The 22,125-nt window shown below is 34.5% G+C and overlaps 3 protein-coding genes and 1 non-coding gene across 4 annotated transcripts; 2 read left to right on the forward strand and 2 right to left on the reverse strand.

Annotated features, from left to right (window-relative positions):
* Positions 1–125: 125 nt before the first annotated feature.
* On the reverse strand, positions 126–8,556 carry C30F2.2 (RING-type domain-containing protein). Its single transcript, NM_078230.6, has 10 exons — positions 8,513–8,556; positions 7,704–8,078; positions 2,987–3,122; positions 1,775–1,847; positions 1,662–1,726; positions 1,485–1,612; positions 846–915; positions 677–766; positions 566–627; positions 126–257 (listed from the first exon to the last, which is right to left on the reverse strand). Exons 3-10 carry the CDS (start codon positions 3,036–3,038, stop codon positions 186–188), a joined length of 612 nt encoding a protein of 203 aa, NP_510631.2. The 5' UTR covers positions 3,039–3,122; positions 7,704–8,078; positions 8,513–8,556; the 3' UTR covers positions 126–185.
* On the forward strand, positions 5,688–9,140 carry idpp-14 (Intrinsically Disordered Protein, expressed in Pharynx). The gene is made up of 7 exons (NM_078231.6): positions 5,688–5,815; positions 6,653–6,853; positions 6,911–7,165; positions 7,725–8,169; positions 8,376–8,485; positions 8,724–8,815; positions 8,929–9,140. The coding sequence occupies exons 1-7, from the start codon at positions 5,794–5,796 to the stop codon at positions 9,013–9,015; spliced, it is 1,212 nt and encodes a 403-aa protein (NP_510632.2). The 5' UTR covers positions 5,688–5,793; the 3' UTR covers positions 9,016–9,140.
* Positions 9,141–14,069: 4,929 nt separating this feature from the next.
* Positions 14,070–14,198, reverse strand: C30F2.6. Its single transcript, NR_072826.1, has one exon. It is a non-coding gene; the product is annotated as an Unclassified non-coding RNA C30F2.6 (non-coding RNA).
* Positions 14,199–18,010: 3,812 nt separating this feature from the next.
* Positions 18,011–20,324, forward strand: C30F2.5 (uncharacterized protein). The gene is made up of 3 exons (NM_001373607.4): positions 18,011–18,253; positions 19,270–19,560; positions 19,620–20,324. The coding sequence occupies exons 1-3, from the start codon at positions 18,017–18,019 to the stop codon at positions 19,776–19,778; spliced, it is 687 nt and encodes a 228-aa protein (NP_001359667.1). The 5' UTR covers positions 18,011–18,016; the 3' UTR covers positions 19,779–20,324.
* Positions 20,325–22,125: the final 1,801 nt, after the last annotated feature.

Consider the following 22,125-nt stretch of genomic DNA (forward strand, 5'->3'; position numbering starts at 1 on the left):
TTCGTTTATATTTTCTGATAACAAAATTCGTGATAAAGTTTCAAGAAGTGATGACATTCATAAATGTGAATGACAAAATGTCGATTTCTTGGTAAAATAAAAACTTCAACACTGGGTGATACAAAAAGCGTTTATTCAGAGTGACAAGGACATGGTTAGTCAAATACAGACAAATGAAGTAATAGTTAGATTTCGAAGCAGGAACGCCCGAAGAACATTCGGTTGAAGGCGGACGGAACCCCCTGGGCGGCGAAGTTCTGAATAATTCAATTTTGTGTAACTTAAGCTAAATTCTTTTTTTTTTTGATCCAGGTTAGGCTCCTTCATTTTTCTGACGTAAACTCTGGAATTTTTCAAAGACAAAAAAGACCTGGGAGAAAAATTTTATGCACATTTTTTAAAATAGAACCCTTTTAGTGAAAGGTGCATGTTTCATAAGCATATTTTTTGAGAAAAATGGTCTGAAGTAACAAAATATTATCTTCAATTTTCATATTAACCCTGCTCATGATACTTATGATACGATTACTCTTTTTTGTTCAAATTTCCAATTTTCTCCAATTACCTCTGGTGGCGGGAGTGTGTAGATCGTTCTGTAGCACACCGCGGGAATATGATCTGATCCCACTGAAAATTCATACTCATACATATCTACAGGAAAATACTCAGTGTGTACCAATTCTTTCTGAAAGTCGTCTTAAAGACCGATCTCTTCGGCGGGACTCTGGTGCCGGAATATGCTGAGAGATCCAATTGTTCTCAATTTCTAAAGCAGGCACAATTTTGTTATGAGATTTTTAAGTTTTTAAAGGGAATAAGTAAATTATTCAAATTCATGTGGGTACCTCTTTGTTGAGTTTTGTCAACAGCAGTCTCTAATGCAGTTCGTCGACTTCGTCGGGTAGCATTTACAACCTGAAATAAGAACGAAGAAAATGAGCAAAATTTGATTGAGATTCCTTGCAGGTGATTTTTTCGCTGCGGCCGACACTTTTCGGGTTCCGCGCCGCACTACACAGGAGGCGCGGCCTGTGCAACTGAGATCAAATTAGAAGATTGAAATGAAGGCGCAATGTTCAAAATAAACTTGTCATTTTTCTCGAGAGTTAACAACCCTGATGCTCACAAAAAAGTAAGTAAAGAAATTTTGCAGCTGAAACGAAAAAAATGATTTCTTTCTAGTTAGAAAAAAGCTGAAAGTGGCTGAAAGCTTAATAAGTTTTTTTCCAGACATTACATGCATACAGTTTTGTGTCTAGATATTAAACTAATACCCTTTCCAAAAATCATGTCTTCCTTCCTTTATTCAATTTTATCAGTTTCCAGTCGTTTCTCTGAATCAAAGAAGTCAATCCTTACAATATTTTGAGCAAAAATTAAAAAGATTATCTCTAGTAGATAATCTTTTAACACTTTTAAATTTTTTCAAAAAAAAAAGTCTGTCTACACACGTTTAAATCCAATAATACTGGAGCTTTTCATACCTGTTGCGAAATATTTGGCGTTTCCGTGGCTCTTTTCTGGCTCGTCGCTCGCCCACGAACCGGCGATTTGGCGCCTGGGACAGGGCTCATTGGTTCGTTCAGAAGTTGTCGGATTGCCAAGCAGGAATCTGAAACAAAAGTGGGGATGTGAAATTTTGAATGAGGAACTACATTTACCTAGTAGCTGGTAGTTAATGACGGTTCCGAAAAATGCATTCTTGCGTTTGCAGAGGGGACAGCTTCTGGAAACGTTGAGCACTTTAGTTTTTAATTGAAATCTGCAAACATACACAATTTTTGATTGGCACTTCAAACATATCGAATGACCACAAAATCCAACACAAGGACGATGAGAGTTGTCGTCTGAAATCAAAATTGATTTTGTAAAACAAAAAAACACAGATTTTAAAATCCACCACCACTTTTTGACAACGCTTATGTATTTTGACAAAAAATACCATTTGTTATTTTTTTGTTTGCAGTTTCTGGGTAAAATTCGCGTAGATCACAGTTTATTTATCACTCTAAACGTATTTCTGTTCATTTTTTATTGTGATCTACAAATTCATCGTGGTCTACGCGTGATCTACACGAATTTTACACAAAAAACTCACTAAATAATGACTAAACGCGCATCAGGATCATACCACATACATGCGCCTCCCTTTGAAATCGTAGAAGTGGAAAAACAAATGCACTGTAGGTAATTGTTTGCCAGCGGCCGACACTTTCCAGGTTCCGCACGACACTATACAGAGGATCATGGTGGTTAGTGGCGTGAGACCGGCGAAACCCCGATAGTGTCCGGGGCTGCCAAATAACTACATATCGCACTGCGTATTTTAATGTGTGAGGTGCTGGGGCGCAGCTCTTCGCAGCCTTTTTAGCAGCCCTAGTTTTGCAGACTATGCTGGTTCCAACAAGCATTCGTGTACTTTTGTAGTAGTGAAAAAATATCATCCATTTTCAAGTTTTTTGTACCATATTGGTTTAGTGATGGTCTTTTGCCTAGCCTAAAAATGCGATTAAAAATCAAACTCAAACAAATGCCATATTTTCTCTATAAATTTTGCCCTCCCGTTGATGTACTTTGAAATATTTGTTCATTCTAGGGCTCCCATAAGATCGCCGCAACGGCCTCACGGCATCACACATGTATCCAAATGTGTAGTGCGGCGCGGATCCCCAAACGTGTCGGCCCTTCCAAATAACTACATTTTCGGACAACGTTGCGCACACACCAAGCTGCCCGTTTCACGCCAAACTGCGGAACCTCGATCGTGTCGGCCGCTTCCAAATAACTATCTTGCGCACTTCATTGCACACACACACCTGGTTCATTCTGAAAATATCAGCGAATAACTAACTGAAAATGTGCAGAAAAATTTACAACGTTGTGTTTTCAGCTGACAGTTTTCAAACAAACTAATTAAAAAAAAAAAACATTACTCATTCTGAAATTTTTAAGAAGTACAGAAACTACATAACTACTAACAACCTACCATAATCCTCCAAACACGTGGGACATCTCGAAAAATCAACATTAGGCAGCATATCGTCAGCAGCAAATGAAAGTGGCGACGGACTGCAGTGATGCCACTCCTCACAGAGCCCATAAAATCACCAATAGCAACAAAGCTTCAACAAAAAATTTGTATAGATGTCTATGTGTCTCCACTTCACGTCATGCTGGTAGTGGGAAACCTTTGAGGAATCACTTCCAACCAGCCAGCTGATTCTTATATTTGGAATATGGAATTTTGAGAAAGTGTATGTATCTCAGAAATTTAAAAGCAGTTTTGGAATGAACTGGAATTACGAAGTTGTCAGATAGTTGCACGGATTAAGATGGGAATTAGAATTGTAGATTATTGATTTAGTTGTATAAAAAATTACATGTTATCACGTAGCAATTATTCAAAGAAATACCGGAAGTCGAAAAAGCGGAAGTTAATAATAAGGAACACCTCGCATAAGTCACAAAAACAAAAATCAAATCAAAACCTTCATCGCAATGATCAAACGTTGTCATCCAGGAAAACCTATAGGGGTTAATGATCAAAAACAGTTATTGGAAAAAAGTGTGAAAAATAAAATAACCGACGTCAAAAAACATAGAACATTTAATGTTTTCTGCAGTTCAAAAACTCATGTTATTGAAGTGTTTCTTCTACAAGACGGTACTAAAATAGAGATCAAATTTTGAAGAAGTCTTAAGTTGGTTCAAAAAACTGCCGTCACAAATATATGGCTTGACGCGTAAAGTTTGCAAGGGGAAAGTTTGTGCAAATCCAGAAAAAAACACATTTGAGATCCAGGGAATCATTTAGTTATTATTTTAAAGTTAACCTTGTTATTAATTTAGTTAGCTCTTATTTTTTCACATTTTGGAAAGGACATAATCTATAAACTTCTATTTGCCAACCGTGATTAGCCACTTTTATATTAAATATTTCAGAAATACAGTATAGATTATTAGATTTGGCTTTAACAAGCTAGGCGCTGAGCAAAAAAATATTGAAAAAAAAACAGTACCGGTTCAAAGGAGGAATTAGAAACTGCTTGGCAGACTAACGGTTCGGACGATTTTGAACGTTTAGACTCAAAATGGGCTCAAGTAAGCTAATTTCGTAACGAAACTGCTCAAAAATTTTTCAAAATTTTTCATGACGGTTCAATATTACGAAAAAAAATTCGAATTTTGGTATATTATCTCATCAAATTTCGTTTATTAAATTCATTGAAATTGGTAACCTACCGGCTTTAGATGTACTTTAATGAAAGAAATTAAATGAGATCCGACGCAGGAAAGTTGGCGAAAATCGAGATTTTAGCTAAAATCTGTGTAATTTTTCGAAATTTTGAACAGGCATAAAAAAGTGTGCAAAAACTTTTTTGAGCAGTTTCGTTACGAAATTCGTTCAATTGAGCATATTTTGAGTCTAAACATTTAAAATCGCCCAAACTTTCAGGCTTCCCTTAAAGTTTGCCGTTTGATAAGCGGGTCACATTTTTTGCTCAGAAGCCTAGGACCAAATCTGTTCATCAGATAGAATATTTTCACATACCTGGTCAGTATTTAAAAAAATTTTAAAAAATTTGAATGATACGTGTTTTGAAAAAAAAAAGGATCGCTGGAAATGATCCAAACCCAGCGCGGACCGTGATCTACATATGTGCGCACTTACAATAAGCGCTAAAACTCAAAAAAGCGAACTATATCGTGTTTGAACAAATATTCAATTTAGCGAATTGGCGATTCTCCTAATATGTATAAGTGTTTTGTAATGCCACGAGGAACTAGAAATTTGTTATGAAACGTCAATTAGTTATTTAGGCTTAATGTAGTCTAGGTACATTAAGCCTCATTCAAAACGATTAGTTGATAATCTTGTTATTTAACCAAAAATAGATACATTATGTTAGAAAATTGCAAAATTTGAAAAATCTAGTATGACAATCTGAACATCAAACTTAGTTCTTATAGAAAAACCTTATCTCTATTTGAACAAATTCACGTGGTGTCAAAGCGTCCCATTTTGGTTTGATCTTCGAAAAGTGCGGGAGAAGGGACGCAGACTTTTCAACTAATTTCGCATGGTTAAGAGTGTGCTGTCGTTACACTTTCCTGTAGGGAAAAATTCCCGAATTTTTTGTAGATCAAAACGCAATGAGACAGCCTGTCACCACGTGCAAAGTTGAAGTCAACTATCCACTGGTCATGTATCAACTACAACAAATGTATGCCAAGGTTTTACCAGACAAAAATTTTCTTTTAGAGCATCCTATACTCCCAAAAAAGTTTAAACCCTGCAACTTTGAATTGATGTTACTGGAGGTCTTTGCATGTTTCGATGATCGGTGATACTGAATGTTTGTTCAACATAAAACTTCTTGTTAACACCACATTCTTCCTCAATTTCTTAAACTTTTTTTCCTACCAAACCATACAACTCCCCTAGCTCGTCGAGCTCGCCGAGCTCTTTGAGCAATCACCATTTCGAATTTCTATTTCAGTCTTTTGGTGAACTGCCATAGACACTTGGAGGGCACAGCATGCCATTGTTGACAGAGGGGCGTTGCGAACAACAAATAATAGTGAAGTTTGTTAGGATCATCCATACTTACCTTTAACTTTCCTTTTTTTCTTTTTTTTTCTGTTGAAGAGTCATCCAATCCCGCCCATTTTCTAAATATATGTTAAGATAGATCATTTCGAAGTAAAAAAAACTAGTTTTGTTTTTGGAGCTAAGTGGTACTATAAAAGAGAATCGACATTTTTAATTTCTTTATCAGTTCTGCTACAACAATGCTTTCTACACTACTTTTAGGTAAATATTCTACATTCATTTTTTATTTAAAGTTGGAGTACCGCCAGTAGGGAAATTGTTAAAAACCACTCCATTGGTCCCAAAATGACCAAATATCACATATAAACTTTTCAAAAATTTTTGGAACTATTTTTATTCACTCTCAAAGTGACAACTACTCAGTTTTTGCCACTCATATTTTGGAAGTCGACCAAAAAAAAAGTTTTTTCTACATTTTTTTACTTTAATTTTGTTTTAATTATTAATATTAAAACATTGTAGGGGTCGGGACATGCGACATTGTTTCGGAATTTTTCAAAAACTCATATTTTTCAAAACTTCTGCAATTTGCCAAAACTTTTGACCGGAAATTATGAAAAAATCAAAAAATTTCTGTAGTGTTTTATTTTGATATTCGGTTGTTTTGGATTATTATAAGTGTATTTAGACAAAAACGCCACTGGCGCTACTCAACCTTTAAAGCAAACCATTTTCAAAATACATATTCTACTGACAGTTTTTCTATTAGTCTAATTAATTAATCCATTTTCATACAAAACTAGTGACAGTAGGTAATAGGGATGCAATTTAAATAGAGGTACTAGCAGGAATTGAAAATTTTACCAAATTTCAAATTACACTTTTATAAATTTGCAATAAAAAAAACCTTTATTAAAAAAAATTACCGGAACTGTTCATTACAAATTCTAAAATACAAAACTTATTTTTTAAACATCTCAATTGTCTATAGGATTAGTTAAGAAAATATTCAATTACTTAGAGTTATAAAAATAATTTGAAAAAAGATAGAATATTTGAACTAAATTTTTTGTTTTGATATCAAAGTCGAATTTCCAGTTTGCCTTTCTGCATTCATTGCCATTGTCCAGTGCCAAAATGCTTACGGGAACATTTATGGATATGATACCAGTAATACTGGAAACTCGAACAATGGACCATTTTTGGTGCAAAACCCGAACTATCAGTTTTTGAACGATCAACTAGCTAACGAATATTCTCAAACTTATCTTGAGGAACTTCGAAACTACGAACAGCAGAGTAAGTTTCCAGAAAAAAATCTCTAAATTTGAAATCATAAAATCATAAAATTTTCAGCAAACCCTAGCTCATCTGGAGGAGTCATTACAAGCTCATCAAGTGTCCCTGCCAATGGGTACTATACCGGTCCAGCACTCTCAAATGACCAACAGAATAGTGTAAACTACCAGCAAATAGTACAGCGTAACCCGTCAGCGTACTCAAACACGGGCTCATCAAGCAGCAACATTTATGGATACAACTACAATTCTGGAAGTAGTGGAAGTCAGGCAACTGGATCAAATTCCTACAGTAACAATGCCCAGTATTCAGGTGGGAGAGCAAGACGATTTGCGGAATTTTTAATTTACGACTCATGAAAGTATTTTAATTGTTTGAAAATCTGTTTTCTGTAACTATTTTGACTAAAGATTTTTGAAAATAAAGTAGCAAAAGATGGGTTTTTAAAAATTCATTATGGAACCAAAATCTTTTTTTTCTTGAGTAAGCTGATACCTAGCAGAAGAGAACAGTTGTTGAAAATTTAACGTAAATTACTAAATTGCTTTAAACTTTTTTGTGGATATTTTTGGCAAGCTTTGAAGCAAGTTTCCTTTAGCTTCACACTATAACAACGGTGATTTTCTAATACCAAAAACCTGATTCCCAAATTTTAATTTTTCAAAATAGGTTGTTCAGGAAAAATTTAAAAGTTCACATTTTTTTGATACTGTCAAAAATTCTGGCAATTCCAAATTCTTTTTGGTAAATTGGTCAAATCAAACTTTTTTTCGAATGTTTTAGAGCTAAATATTTCTGAGATCAAATTTTAATGTTATTAAAAATACAACTAAAATAATTTTATTCAAACCTCTATAAAATAACTTTCCAGCTCCAACAAACCCTCAGCCATACATCTATCCCTTTGGCCAATTTGCTCCAGCAGGATCTTCCAGCTCCAACCCAGTGCTCCGTGATCAGAATTCCAACATCTACACCTCTACCATGTCCCCGACTTCATCAGGTACCAACAATATTGGAACCGGCAATGCGTATACCGGACGTACCTACACGTTGTTCGACCAACCACAAAACTCTCAAACCGGATACGTGAGTGCTTCTGACCTCAAGACCACTCGTCTTCGTGATCAACCACCACCAGCCAACTTGAACCTTCGTGGAACCGGACCACTCCCAGGACCAATGCTCACCAGCGCCAATGCGAATTCTCAGTTGTTCCGTGATGCTGGAAGTAATGATATCTACTATGGAAATGCTAATACCAACAACTACAACAATAACAATAACTACAATAACAATGGCCAGCAAACCTACAGGTTCTCTTCAAGATTTTTTGATGTTGCTGGAAATAACACTGAAATGTATTACCCTTATCGGTGAGTGGTAGAATGCACTCACTCACCGTTCAATCAAGCAAAGCTTTTTAAATTAAAATTTTGGTGACTCTCTTTTTGCAGAGCATTGAGCAAAAATTTTGTCAAATTACGTTAAAGCAACACTTAAAATTTTTTTATTATTTCAGCACTTCTACCAATTGGCAAAACAACCAACTAGGAGTATCAAACTCAGGAGCTCCTGGGTCCGGTGTTCAGTTCGATCAATCCTTATCCTCTACAACAATGAGTCCGACCGGTAGATAAAAAAGCACTTGAAACTCACAATATGCCACGATTTTGCCACAATATCACATCATCATTACAAATGACAACTCCCTGCCAACTCCCACTCGTTCACTTTTACGTTTTATTTGCCTTTCAAACCCTCACCGCAATTGTCCCCTCTCCGACTGTTTTGTAAATAAACGGTCTACTCCCTCAACTAACAAAAGTCAATACTTACTCAAACATGTCAAAAAAAACTTTTTGTTTAGCAAGATGCGCCCTTTCCGATCCCTACTGGTGCCAAGAATATGTGCAAATCTATTTGAGTTCCCGCCAACAATATCAGGGAATATCGACTCAAGTAAGATGATAGCACTGACCAAAAATATGTTGGCACTGACCAAATTAAAAACATTTCACTTAAAATGAGAATTTTAATTAACTTCCTACCTTTAAATTTTGGTCTATTTTCAGCAATCCTGCCCATCTCTGATCGCTTCTCTGACTGAGAGCTACAATGGTTGTTGCACTGCTGTTCGAGCCGCCGGCTGCTCCATGTAATAAATATGTGGGAATAATTGGCTTTTGTGGCCCTCTTTTCAAATTCTGGTTGCCGGTTTTTTTTTGTGCGTTATATGAAAGCGTTGTGATGTATATACGAGAATGAATCATTCATTTTTTTGTTGCAAATTAAGTTCATTGCTTTTTTTAATTGAACTTGGAAAACATTGGCAAAGTTTTAAAACAATTATGAAATACTATTTGTTTGGATCGAATGGCAGTAAATGAATAATGGGAGAAAATTTTAGAAGATACTTTATATTTACATTTTTGAATATTTTTTGCTGAATTTTACAAGTTGTTAATTCATTTTTTTTTTGAAAAATAGTCATACTATGAAAAATAAACTACTTCGAGAACTTCATAGTTCAGAATTCAATACAAACAATTTTGATGACGAATTTTCCCAAACAATTACCAATATTTGTTCTTATACAATTGTTTTTTTCAGCAGAATATAAAACTTTACAAAAATATGTGTGTTTTTTATTTCATTTTTTTCTTTTTCAACAATTATGCGTTGTTCCGCTTTTCACTATTTTCTTCACCAACTTTCCCCACAATTAATAACGTCATAATATTCAGAGAAGGAGGTAAAAAAGGTCATTATCGCACCTAAACCAACGATTATCCTTTCCTCCGTCTTACAATTTTTACTCCACTCATCATCAAAAATTTTGATTTTTGTGTCTTTTTAGGAATTTGTGACCGTCACACATTTTTGAAGTGTACGTTTTCAATGAGGTATAAAGTTTAGTTAGCGGTGCAGATAATACTTTTTTGAATCTTTTTTAAACTTGTTTTTTGGTAGCTATCATTATCGTTACTCGAAGCTAATTTGACTAAAAAAGCAACTATTTTCTAACCGTAAATTTAGGATATTTGGACTGCAAAAATATGAAATAATTTTTGACAATTTTTCGTTCAAAATTTCACAAGATTGAGCAAAAAAATCGTTTATTTATTGTGAACCTTTGAGAAAAAAATTTGACTAGGGGATATATTTTTGAACAGTAAGCAAATAGGCTTTCCATCTGACATTTAAATTTTTAAATTGTTGTAATAAAACCGAATTCAAACCACTAAACAGTCACACTGTTGATTTTCGTACCTTAACTTTTGATGTTCTAGCCTATCTGCCTAATTTGAACTAGGATGAGTCAGTGTGATTTTCTGTAAATGTGTGTAGTCTCTGTCTGCGCAGACATTTCGTTTCATCGGTCACATACAAATAGCCCGGGGGTCTCGCCTCCTAAACATCGTACACTTTCTCCAACACCATTCACACTTCCTATATTGTCCATTTTATGTTTGTTTGAGCTAGCTAGCCAATGGCTCTTATCGAAACTTACTGCTTGGGGGGAGTATGTATAGTTGTTTTGCACCTGCAAAAGAGTTTCACTAGGTTTCAAGTATATTTTTTTGTGCTTTTATATTTGCTTTCAATTTATTTTTTTTCACATGGAACAACTTTGATCGAATGTTGGAAAAGAAACGGTGTTTTTTTTTGGAACCTGAATTAATGTGAAACATCAACACAAGATACTTTATGTCACTTAAACTTTTTTAAATGTTTTTTTATTGGATTCATCAAAAACAAAAAGCCAACTTACCATTTTTTTAAAGAAAAAAGTTCCGCTGAAATAAAACTTAATGAAACATACCATATTTTTTGTTTAGAACGATTTGCAAATGCTTTCTATGTACATAGGATAGCCAAATTTCAAACTTTTCTCAACAGCTACTGTACCTTTTGTCAATTTCACTACTTAAAGGTTTAGTAGCGCCAGTTGGAATTTTGTCTTAATACACTTATAATAATTTAAAGCAACTAAATATCATAATAAAACACTCCAAAAAATTTGGATTTTTCATAATTTCCGGTCGAAGTTTTGGCAAATTGCCAAATTTTGAAAAATATGAGCTTTTGAGGAAATCCAATGCAATGTCGCATGATTCGACCTCTACAATGTTTTAATACGAATAATTTAAATAAAAAATTACAGAAAAAAAATGTAGAAAAATTTTTTTCCTTGGTCGACTTCCAAAATTATCAATGGCAAAAACTGAGTAATTGTCACTTTTTGACGGTAAATAAAAAATTTTCAAAATTTTTTTGAAAAGTTTTATCATGATATTCGGTCATTTTTGGAACCATAGAGATGGTTTTTAACAATTCCCTTAACCTTTAAGCACTACTTTTGAAAAGTTCTGACATTCCAGAAATATGTGACCTTTCACAAACTACAACGACTTCCTGAGCTAGTTGTGTTCTACCTCGTAAACATTGTGACCTAGTACCTCTTATCACCCATGCAAATTGTGCCATCAACTTATGCCATGACAGTGGTCACTTGCCCCGTCCTCGTCCTCTCATATCTTTTTCAATGTCTTAAGTGTACTGCGACCCGACAGTTGTCAAGAACCCTCGGATGCTAATGTTCACGAATTTCATGTCAATTTCTTCTTACGCAATTCGACTTTTCGTCTGTTTTATTTCCCGGCAATAAGTGCGTTCATATCTTCAAAGTAATTCGAACCCCCTATCTCATATCCCAACAACCTTTAGTCTTCTTCCTGGATTCTTCGAAAAATTTTCTTTTTTTTTCCGTCTGCTTCACCATCATCTGTCGATAAGTCTATTGTGAGATATCTAACACTTTTCGGATAAGTTTTCCTTTATTTTTTCATTGAAAATATCCTGTTGTTGTGTCCATTTATCTGTATAGGAAAATGATCTACGGTTTTTAATTTGAATTTCACGCAACAATGGCACCGTAGAATGGGGAAATACGGAAGATCATTTTGTACTTCTTTTGTAGTTTTGTGGAATCTTAAGATGCTAGAAGTATATAAAGATGAGATAGATGTCATTTTGTACTTTTTCGTGTAACTTGTAAGTTATGGAAATCGTGATCACACACCTTTTTTTTTTCGAAAAACCGTGTTTTTTATACTTGAAGCGGAAATTATTTTATGTTTCAGTCTTGCGAACGTATGTCCGTAATTCAACAATTTTCTCGCCGAGTTTTGTAGAAACTCACAATGTTCTTTTTTTTAGATATACCGTACAGCGCAAAAATTTGATACAGTATAACGAAAAGGTTTTTTTTCAAGCTTCAAAATTTTTTAATTTAAAAACACTTTTTTGTTTGGTCAGTGTAATAATTTATCCGATCAGGTTTATATTTTTTTCGCTTCTAGTCAGTGCTTTTGTTATTTTCCAAAATTTCCTCATTTCAATTTAACAAAAATCCGGTATGAAAAAAAAAAGTTTTGCTGAGGATTGAGAGGTGAAAGGTTGCAAAAAGGTTGCAAAAAGAAACCAATTGACCCCCAATCATGATGTGTCCAGTGTAATAATGACAACACTTTTGCGTTTATTTATCACTCGGCATTCACTTCACACGCCGCCCGGAGAGCTCTTTCAATGGCTTCTCACTAACGTTTTTGGGAACAAAATTTATTTTTTTGTTCTTTAAAACGAATTTCAACTTGTTACACTTTTATAGTTTTTTTTTCAAAGCTTTTAAGTGTAAACTTTGATATTAAAATTAAAGTTGCTAATGTAAAAAAATTGTTTGTAAACAGTTTTTAACAGAAATCTCTAAAACCAGTCCATCAACTTCCAAAAAATATTAAATTTCAGTCTGTTTTTCTGATAGCTTCAATAACGACGCAAGACCTGATATCAGTTTCTATTTTTTTTACATCTGTGTTAGAAGATCTCCCGACGTCCCTCTGGCTGAAATTTTTGAATCAAGCACAAGAAGGTTTTTTTTTGTTGCTGACCGTTTTTCGGGAAATAATATAAACTCTGTGAATGCGGCTTTTTCAAAAAACTTTCAATTAACGTTTTGTCGAAACTTAAAGGTGGAGTACCGAAATCTGGGACACATTTTTAATTGACTCCAAATTTTCCTTTGATTCCAAATATCTATGTGAAAAAATTCAAAAAAAAAATTTCCCTGATTTTATATTTAAGTTTGAAATCACGATTTTCATTTGTGCCGGCATCACTTTTTTCAAATGCGCGCCCAAAGGAATTCGCATTGGAGCGCGTTTGCATCTTTTGATTTTCTTTGTTTATTTTAATTATTTTTGCCGAATTCAATTTTTCATTCATTTTTGTTAAAAAAAATATTTCTCAGAAAAAAAATGATGAAAACTCGACAAAAATGAATGAAACTGGTAAAAAAAATGAATTCGGCGAAAAAATTATATTTTTTCTACAATTTTCAACAACCGATTTCTCTCAAAACATAACCAAAAACATTCCCCATTGCATAAAAAGCGGCTCTCGAAGAGCACAAACGGAAGGGCTCGCTTCCAATTCATCTCAAATTACGTACTTTTTCGTACAACTGTGAACTGACAGAAAGTAAACTAGTGGACTTCGAGAGAGCTCAATTTTCTTGCGCCTCTCCTTCCTCCCCACAGATTCCGAGGGCACAATTGACCTTCACCTTTTTATTTGCTAAACTGTCAGTTTTTCCGATATTGGAGTTGAACGCTATCGTCACCTCCAGTTTGTTTAATTCACACCCATCTTCTCAAAATTTATGATTCTCGATTCATTTTCTTTTGTTCGTTTTTCGATTTTTCGTTTTTCTCCACGAGCTCGTTTTCATTTCTCATTTTGTTGTTATATCCTGGTGCTCTGTTGGGTTTTTCCATGCTGATGAGAATAGGCGGACCACGGGGAAGGAACATATGCATTTTATTGTTTGCTCATATTTTGTGCATACTCAACGGTCACGAAACCACAAAAAGGGCCCACATGTTGCTTCTGACAAAGTGACGAGAAAAAAAAAGCGAGTTTTGAAATTGTTATGACAACCGCCAGGACACCCTTTTCACATCATCTCGCTCTCCTTTATTTTTGTGTCTTGCAAATTTGCTCCCGTCACTCTTAAGATAAAGAAGGCTCCGATTTCTTTTCACCTCAAGTTTTTGAGCACCGTAATTGAAAAGTGCACAATGCACACAAATAAACAAACATTATCACAGATAGTTGGGCTCTTTTTCTTTATGAGATCTCATTCTTCTCACTTTCCAATTCATTGCAAATCTCGAACGTTTCAAAGCGTTTTTCCCGACATTTTTTGTTCTCCCAATCTAAAATAAAGTCGCCGCGTTTTTAAGTTGAAGTACCAACAGGTTCTATTTGACATTTTGACAAATATACACAATAAACTCGGCGGCTCACTAACTATGTACTTTGTGATAAACTTTGATATAAACAAAATTGAAATTGAAATCAAAGACTACAGTTGATAACGCAATTTTGCAGTGGTTTTATTGCTTTATTTTTAGTTTTGAAATAGTGGAACTACATTTCTATAGCTTGTAATAAAAATTAGTTACAAATTTCTGAATTGACCAACACGATTTTTTTTTTTAAATTTTTACATCTAAAGCTGTTGTTACCATACAGTGGTAAGTCTATTTTAATATTTACTAAACATACATAGATATCAAAAATAAATTATTGTATATCTAAGGTTGGTCAGAAATTTCAAAAAGATATTTTTCTGGAAGGTGAGAAAATTTTCCTACCAGTGCTCTCAATTGAGTGAGGCGCGAAATGCGGGCCTCATGCCAACGCGCGCCGCTGTGTGTGTGCGAAATGATTTGATAAAGATAGCAACCGACACGTTCGGGGTTCCGCAGCTGAGCGTGAAATGAGTAGCTTAGTGTGTGCGCAACGTAGTGCAAAGAGGTGATTGCTTGGAAGCGGCCGACACGTTTCGGGTTCCGCGCCGCACTATACATTCGGATACATGCGGATTGAGTGACGCCGTGAAGCCGGCGCGGCGCCGTTGCATCTCGTAGGAGCCCTAGTTCACACCAAATATTAAATAAAATCTAACCGGAATTGTTCCTATTAAAGGTGGACTACACTCTGTGGGGAAATTGCTTCAAAACACGCCTATGGGGTCACAATGACCGAATATCATGATAAAAAAATTTTAAAAAAATTTCTAAATTTTATATGATTTTTTGAAAATTCAAAAAATCTCAGTTTTCCCCTAATTATATTTGAATTTCCGCCAATTGAATTCGTTCGTTGGAGCGCGCTTGCATTATTTTCATTTATTTTATTTATTTATTTTCATTATTTCACTGATTTTCTTCATTTTTTGGGTTTTTTAATCGGAAAATAAAAGAAATAACCAAGAAAAATGCAAAATGTTTATTAAAAAGTCGTTGAAAGGGCGTGAAACTTTGAAATTATGCGATTAGACGACGACGAGCCTGAAATTAGTATTATTCAGAGTTTTAGGTATTTTCAGTTACTTTTTAATAATCATTTTGCATTTTTCTTGGTTATTTCTTTTATTTTCCGATTAAAAACCTCAAGAAATGAAGAGAATCAGTGAAATAATGAAAATAAATAAATAAAATAAATAAAAATAATGCAAGCGCGCTCCAACGAACGAATTCAATTGGCGGAAATTCAAATATAATTAGGGGAACTGAGATTTTTTTGAATTTTCAAAAAATCATATAAAATCTAGAAAATTTTTAATATTTTTTTTTATCATGATATTCGGTCATTGTGACCCCATGGGCGTGTTTTAAAGCAATTTCCCCACAGGGTGTAGTCCACCTTTAAACCATAATTTCCAAATCATTTCATCACTCAAACTTTTTCATAATCATTACTCATGAGTCATGACTAATGTATCTGTATAATTTAAACTGTAAATCAAAATATACACAAAAAATATAAAATTCAAAAATATAAATTTTCCGATGAACTTTTTCTAGTGGTTTTTATCTAGGTTTTTGTTGCCATACGTACCCACTTTTCTCAAAATAAAATCAACTTATGACGCAAGAAGACGCTGATATTTCCAAAAACAAAATCCCTCAAGTTTCTTGTCCATTTCCGCAGATATCAATTGCATGACGATCAATCATTTCCACACGTTCTTCTCAAGCCGATTGTTCTTCCACTTTTCTTCACCTTCTCTTTTTATTATCTATTGTTCGTCTCATTCTCCGCGTTCCAATTGATTCCTAATTGACCACTCGTAGTTTTTTGTTGTCCATTGTGCTTTTGGAAAGCCAAAAATCCAATAAAAGAGAGAGGTGCTGTCAAATGGAATAAAATTCACTCTTTGGCACCTCTTCCGGTCATTTGACAGGTGGTGGCAAAAGAAGTGGTCCAGAAGTCAAAGGTGAATTTGACGTAGATTTCTTTCGACTTTTATGGGTATCCAGGAAAGGTACAGAAGGTTTTTAAAATTATTTTTAAACGTGTAGGTGTGTTTATGACGTTTCACACGTATCTTACTCGTATTGAAATTTAGACAAGTTATTTTATTTTTTTATTCCTTTTCTGTAAATAGAACGGCGTAATGAAAACTCTACTCACTCTTAGATAATTGCTTATTGTTTTCTTCATAGATTTTGGATTACTTTTTCGAGAAAAAAGTACTTTTGATCTACCTGGTAAGCTGAACCCATTCATTAACACAGGGTGTTAGGCTGTCCCATTGCGGTTTGATCTACAAAAAATGAGGGAATTGTTTTATTAGAAAACTGTGACGTCAGCACAATTTTAACCACGCCAAATCAGTCGAAAAGTCTACGCTTAAATTCCCCGCAATTATTGGAGATCAAACCGAAATGGGACATTTTGACACCACGTATATCAATACTTTTTTGCTGTCGTAGTGGGAAGAAGCACTTAATAAAGTAGATCAAAAATAGAATCTGGAAAAATTGCGATCGTATTTCCCTGAAAATTTTGCAAAATACGGTAGGTTACGTTGAAATTGTTGGGAAGTTGTATTGTGCGCATTTCTTTAAAATTTCTACAAAATTTTCAGAATCATTTTGAAAATTGCAAATCTTTCCTGTTTCAAAAAATTTGCATTCATATTTCTAATTATTTTTTGGGGGTTTTTCAAACGCAGTTATTTTTCATTTCGGTATTCAATTAACGCTTCCAATTCTAAAACATTCCGCCTAACTAACTGAACAAACAAAATAAACGAGGATTTTCGTTCTTTTCACAATACAAGCAGCTCCCCCTATCCCCTTTTGTGATTGATATCTTTAGCTTCTCCCCGTTTTTTTTTTCGTTCCGTCCTCCTCCAAAACTTTCCCCCAGTTTTCCAAAAACCACAAACATTTTCTGCCCATTTTGTTCTTCTACATATCTTTTGAATTTCTTATCCTCTCTTCTTCCTTCTCGTATCATTTCTTCCCCCCCCCCCCCCCCCCCCCCTCTCCCAATTCTAATTTTCTTCCCGTACACCACTCTCCTAATTAATCGCATCTTTCGCCTTTTGCCTCCCAAAAATTTGGGTGTCTCTTGTCCTGAATCTCTGTTTCTACTCTTTTTGATAAATATCCAATTTCACCATTTTTTGGAAAAATGGTCTACGTGAGTCTCCGAAACTTTTTCAATTTTCCAACAATAAACTGGACATAAACTGAAAACTTGAGAGAGGGAACAGTATCCTCTCAATTTTTCAACATTTTTAAAATTTGAAACAAAATCGGAATTTAATTTTTTAGGTCTAGCCAGGACGATGAGGGAATTGTTTTTAATTCTCCTATGTATAGGCTTGAAATAATAAAAAATCAATTTTCAAAAAATTTTTTAGTAAGTCAAATGCTCAATTTTAACCTAAGAAAGTTTACGCTAAAAAAGTGTTTTACACGATTTTCTCATTTTTATTTTAATAATTCTTCTGCCGCACTCTTAAAGCGTAAAAAAGATTGAAAACCGTAATAAACTCCCAACATTTTGAGACTGTTTCATTATGATTTTTTATTTTATATCTGATTTGCAGGTGTTTGCATTTGCTCTAATTTTTTGAGAAGTTTAAGCATTTTGTGGTAGTGGTGACATTTGGCCAAAATTGTTTCAAATTTTTCAAAGTTGAAAAATTGTTTCATTTATTTGGATATTCTTCAGTGGCTCTATTTCACATTTAATTGTCTTTCGTTTCTTTATTTCTAAAATGACTCAGTTTTTCAGATGATGGACACCACTGATTACAAATCCAAGTTAGCAGAATTTGAATCACAACTTCACATCTCCCACGAGAAGCTCTTAATGCGAGAAAATGTAATATCTCAACTCGAAGAAGAAATTAGAGGAAAGGAGCAGTTAATATTCGAGCAGAACCATCTCATCAACATTCTCGAACACGAATCAGCATCACAGACGCAGTTACAGGCGATTCGATGTGACAATAACAATAAATATGATACGGTGAGTAATTTGGTGAATTTTTTTGGTTTTGATTTTTGAGAGGGAAGTGATTTTTGTTTCTGAAAATTAAAAAAAAATTTGTTTTGAAAGTTCCGAAATTAAAAATGCGTTTATGACACCACGCCACTAAAAAAACTCAAATTTCAAAATGAAAAAAACAATCTGACAAAATAAGTGATTTCAGTTAAAATGTGTATAATTTTTTCAGAATTATTAACAGTCATAAAACAGTAATGCCATTTTTTGCAGGTGACGTGTCGCCAGTAATTTTTTTTTCAAATTTATTCCCCTGGTGCTATAATAATGGAATATGATAACACAACGTGTGAAAAATTTATTGAAATTGTTTTTTAGTCAAAAAGTAGCAGTAGCACTCAGTTTTTTTTTTCTATCATGATTTTGGTAGACCATCAAAAAAAGTTCTTCGAAAGAGTTTTTTGTACAAGTTTGCATATTCAAAGGTGGAGTAGCGCCAGTTGGGAAGGTGTTAATAACTACTCCTATGGTGTCAAAATGACCAAATATCATAAAAAACTTTTCAAAAATTGTTTGAAAATTTTTTATTTCCTGTCAAAAAGTGACAATTAGGGGTTGGAGCATGCGAAATTGCTTTGGATTTCCTCAAAATCTCATATTTTTAAAAACTGAAAATTATAAAAAACCTAAAATTTTTTGGAGTGTTTTATTATGATATCCGGTTGTTTTGGATCAATATAAGTGTATTTAGACAAAATTCCCACTGGCGCTACTCCACCTTTGACAATAAAAGCGATTTTTCAAATCTCTAACTAAAATTTTTGAAAATTTTTAATATTTTTGGAATTTAGAACACACAGTCATATCGGATTTTTTAAAACTGTATTTCAAGAAAAAAAAATCAAATTCCCATACTCTACGTTTATATAAATCGCATTATTAAATAATTGGGGGTTATTATGAAATTGAATTTTATAGAGGAAACAAATTCAGAACGGCATTTTTCAAATTTCCAAAGCTAAACTGTTTCAATGTTTCAGGACTCCATCAACAGTGAAAGTGAGATCACAGTAATTGAGCGAGAAATCGTCGCCTCCAGCAGTTCGACATCCCCGTGTTCATCAGAGAAAAGTGGTAGTAGTGGTGGCGGAATCATGACGTCACCCTCCTTATTCCGCTCAACAGACCATCATGACCTCTTCCGTTGCGACAAATCATCGTGCAAATGTGAGACAAAACTGGAGCAGGCGATGGTGGATCGAGAGAGGCTTGAGCTCCAAAATGAGCAGCTATTGAAGCAATGGGAAGAAGCGTTGGAGTATGTGTCAAGTGTAAGTCATTCGTCTTTTTGTGTGCTTTCAGCCATCATTTTCTCAATTTTTGCCTTCAGGTCCAACGTCAATTGCAAGAAGAATTGAAGAGGAATGGGCAGCTGAAAAGCGAAATGAATCAGAGAGCAAAAGATGAGGTGCTGGAGATTCCGAGGAATGTGCTTCATCTAATGTCATTTATTATTTTGGTGTTTGGCTACTTGCTTTACCGTCTCTAGGTACATTCTCTGGGTTTATAGGCAGCAACATTTGCAGTAGTGTGGGGTACTTTATGAAAAACGTTTTAATTGCCATATGTGAACAGGTGATTTGCTAAAAAGTCGCGCTTGAAATGGGAGCTGATCAAATAGAAAATTGATCCTTCAGAGCAAAAACAATTTTTAAATTTTTTTTTGAAAGTTTTACAAAAAGTTCATTGCATTTTAAGTGGCAAATTTGAGTCGAAATACTCAGTAAAAAGTGGCAAAAATAAAAAAAACTTGTTTTGACGCACATGGCAGGTCATATCCATAAGTTGACTTTGTTGCAAATCACCTGAATTAATACAGCGAGTATTTTAACAATTCTTCCTTTTTATCTGATTTTTCCAAAAAAACTGTACATTATTTTCCAATGATAACTATTATTACGAGTGGACTACTATGCTAAAATGACAAAGAAACATGAGGAATTCATATTGAGTGTAATATTGATGCTATTTTCAATTATATATTTTCTTATTTTCTCATCTCATTTTCAATTCAATAAACCTTGGGAATTTCGCATTTTTCGCATAACACATGTTTTCGATTTATATAGTTTTTCAGTTTTTTTTTCCGCATTTCGATTTTTCAGATGTTTAAATTTGAGGGGTTCATCGAAAAATTACAAAACTTCAATATTTTGTTAACAACCATAAAAGTTTTTGGTCAACTCAATAATTTTAAATTTATTTCAAAAAATTTCAAAGTCCACAAAAAAAAAACTTACAAAAATCTTCAAAGCACTCGAATAGATTTTATTAAATTTTAGGTTTATCTAAAAGTATTTTTTTCACCGCGACGCGACACGCAACGCGTAGTTAATCTACCCCAGAGTCAAAATGGCCTTGTTCGGCAAACTCTTACATTTCAATTTATGAGGGAAGCCAGAACCGCGTGAAAATGTTCAAATATCATAATAAAACTTTTCAAAAATTTTTGGAATTTTTTATTCTCACTGTCGAAAATATCACTATCGAATTTTACCACTCAACGTTTTAGACGTCGTCCAAAAAACGTTTGCTTTGAGTTTAATATGTTTGTTTTGGTGTATTTATTCACGTGGTGTCAAAGTGTCCCATTTTGGTTTGATCTTCAAAAAATGCGGGCGACCAGACTCAGACTTTTCAACTGCTTTCACATGGTCAAGATTGTGCTAACGTCCCACTTACATGGGGAAAAGATTCCCGCTTTTTTTGAAGATCAAACCGTAATGGGACAGCCTGATACCACGTGTTTATTGTTACCTGAAGTTTTTTATTAGCAAAAAAAAAATTTAGGCTAAATTTTTTTTTTGCTATTCGGTGACCACACGTGATGTCAGAAAGTCCCATTTTGCTTTGATCTTCGAAAAATGCGGGAGAAGAGACGCTGGCATCTCATCTGATTTCGCATGGTTAAGAGCGTGCTGACGTCATAATTTTTCTGTAAACATATTCCCTCATTTTTCGTAGATCAAACCGCAGTGAGACAATCTGACACCGACCACAAGTCTGGGTATTTCGAAAGTGCATTTGTTAAACTTCTAGAACGATACGGATATTTGACAGATCCCGGCTCTCTTTTCAAGCTCATTCTACCAATATCAGCTCCACAGATCCAGAAAACAAGTGGGTATGCTGTGTGATGTTCCCTCGTCCATTGTCATTGATGATGATAACAGAATGGATGTATTTTGTCATGTTGTTCATTTTTCATTGCTTCTTTTTATTTTATTTTTTCGTGCTCTGGCTTCTGCTAGACCTAGACTATAGGTCAAACGACAAATGTCAGAAGCGGGAGAATCCAAGAGAGAAGAGCAGTGAAAAGCACGGAGCACACACACACACACACACACACACACACACACACATACATACACACAGGGGAGGTAGAAGCAGGAGGAGGAGGCATATGTTTTATAACAATTTCGTGTCCTTGTTGCGCTTCTTTCGCTTACCTGCCCAGGTTTCGCATTCTTCGCCGCCATATCTTCTTATTCTTCTCTCTGTGAGTTTCATCTTTTCCTGCTTGCGGCGTCCCTCCGTTTGAGTGTGAAGGATGTGCTTTTTTGATTACACCTTGACAAGGTCAAATAAACTCAAGAGATTGAGGTTGCTCCATTTTTAAATGTTCCTATTTCTGGATTCGGAAATAAGTGACGAAAATAGTTTCCAAGACTTTTTTAGACTGCTTGTCATTTTCACGTTTCATTTTGTGAGCAGTCATCCCAGTTACCGTATTTTTCCTATTACATAGCAGTAAACCTCAATCAAAAGTTGGACCTTTACCTCAAATCGAGTTTTTCTATTTTCCGCTGAAAAAAAGGTACAGTGCCTGATTTGAT

The sequence above is a fragment of the Caenorhabditis elegans genome, chromosome X, assembly GCF_000002985.6.
Source record: "Caenorhabditis elegans chromosome X".
NCBI lineage: Eukaryota > Metazoa > Nematoda > Chromadorea > Rhabditida > Rhabditidae > Caenorhabditis > Caenorhabditis elegans.

What these genes read in the sequence shown, in the direction of transcription:
- C30F2.2 (NM_078230.6), bottom strand. Translation starts at nt 3,038, where the DNA reads ATGCTGCCTAATGTTGATTTTTCGAGATGTCCCACGTGTTTGGAGGAT. An exon ending in TGACAAAACTCAACAAAGAG is followed by an intron (nt 767 to 845) that starts GTACCCACATGA and finishes TGCCTGCTTTAG; the next exon opens with AAATTGAGAACAATTGGATC. An exon ending in ACACACTCCCGCCACCAGAG is followed by an intron (nt 258 to 565) that starts GTAATTGGAGAA and finishes TGAATTATTCAG; the next exon opens with AACTTCGCCGCCCAGGGGGT.
- idpp-14 (NM_078231.6), top strand. Translation starts at nt 5,794, where the DNA reads ATGCTTTCTACACTACTTTTAG. An exon ending in TAACAATGCCCAGTATTCAG is followed by an intron (nt 7,166 to 7,724) that starts GTGGGAGAGCAA and finishes ATAACTTTCCAG; the next exon opens with CTCCAACAAACCCTCAGCCA. An exon ending in ATCAGGGAATATCGACTCAA is followed by an intron (nt 8,816 to 8,928) that starts GTAAGATGATAG and finishes GTCTATTTTCAG; the next exon opens with CAATCCTGCCCATCTCTGAT.
- C30F2.5 (NM_001373607.4), top strand. Translation starts at nt 18,017, where the DNA reads ATGATGGACACCACTGATTACAAATCCAAGTTAGCAGAATTTGAATCA. An exon ending in ATAACAATAAATATGATACG is followed by an intron (nt 18,254 to 19,269) that starts GTGAGTAATTTG and finishes TCAATGTTTCAG; the next exon opens with GACTCCATCAACAGTGAAAG. An exon ending in CGTTGGAGTATGTGTCAAGT is followed by an intron (nt 19,561 to 19,619) that starts GTAAGTCATTCG and finishes TTTTGCCTTCAG; the next exon opens with GTCCAACGTCAATTGCAAGA.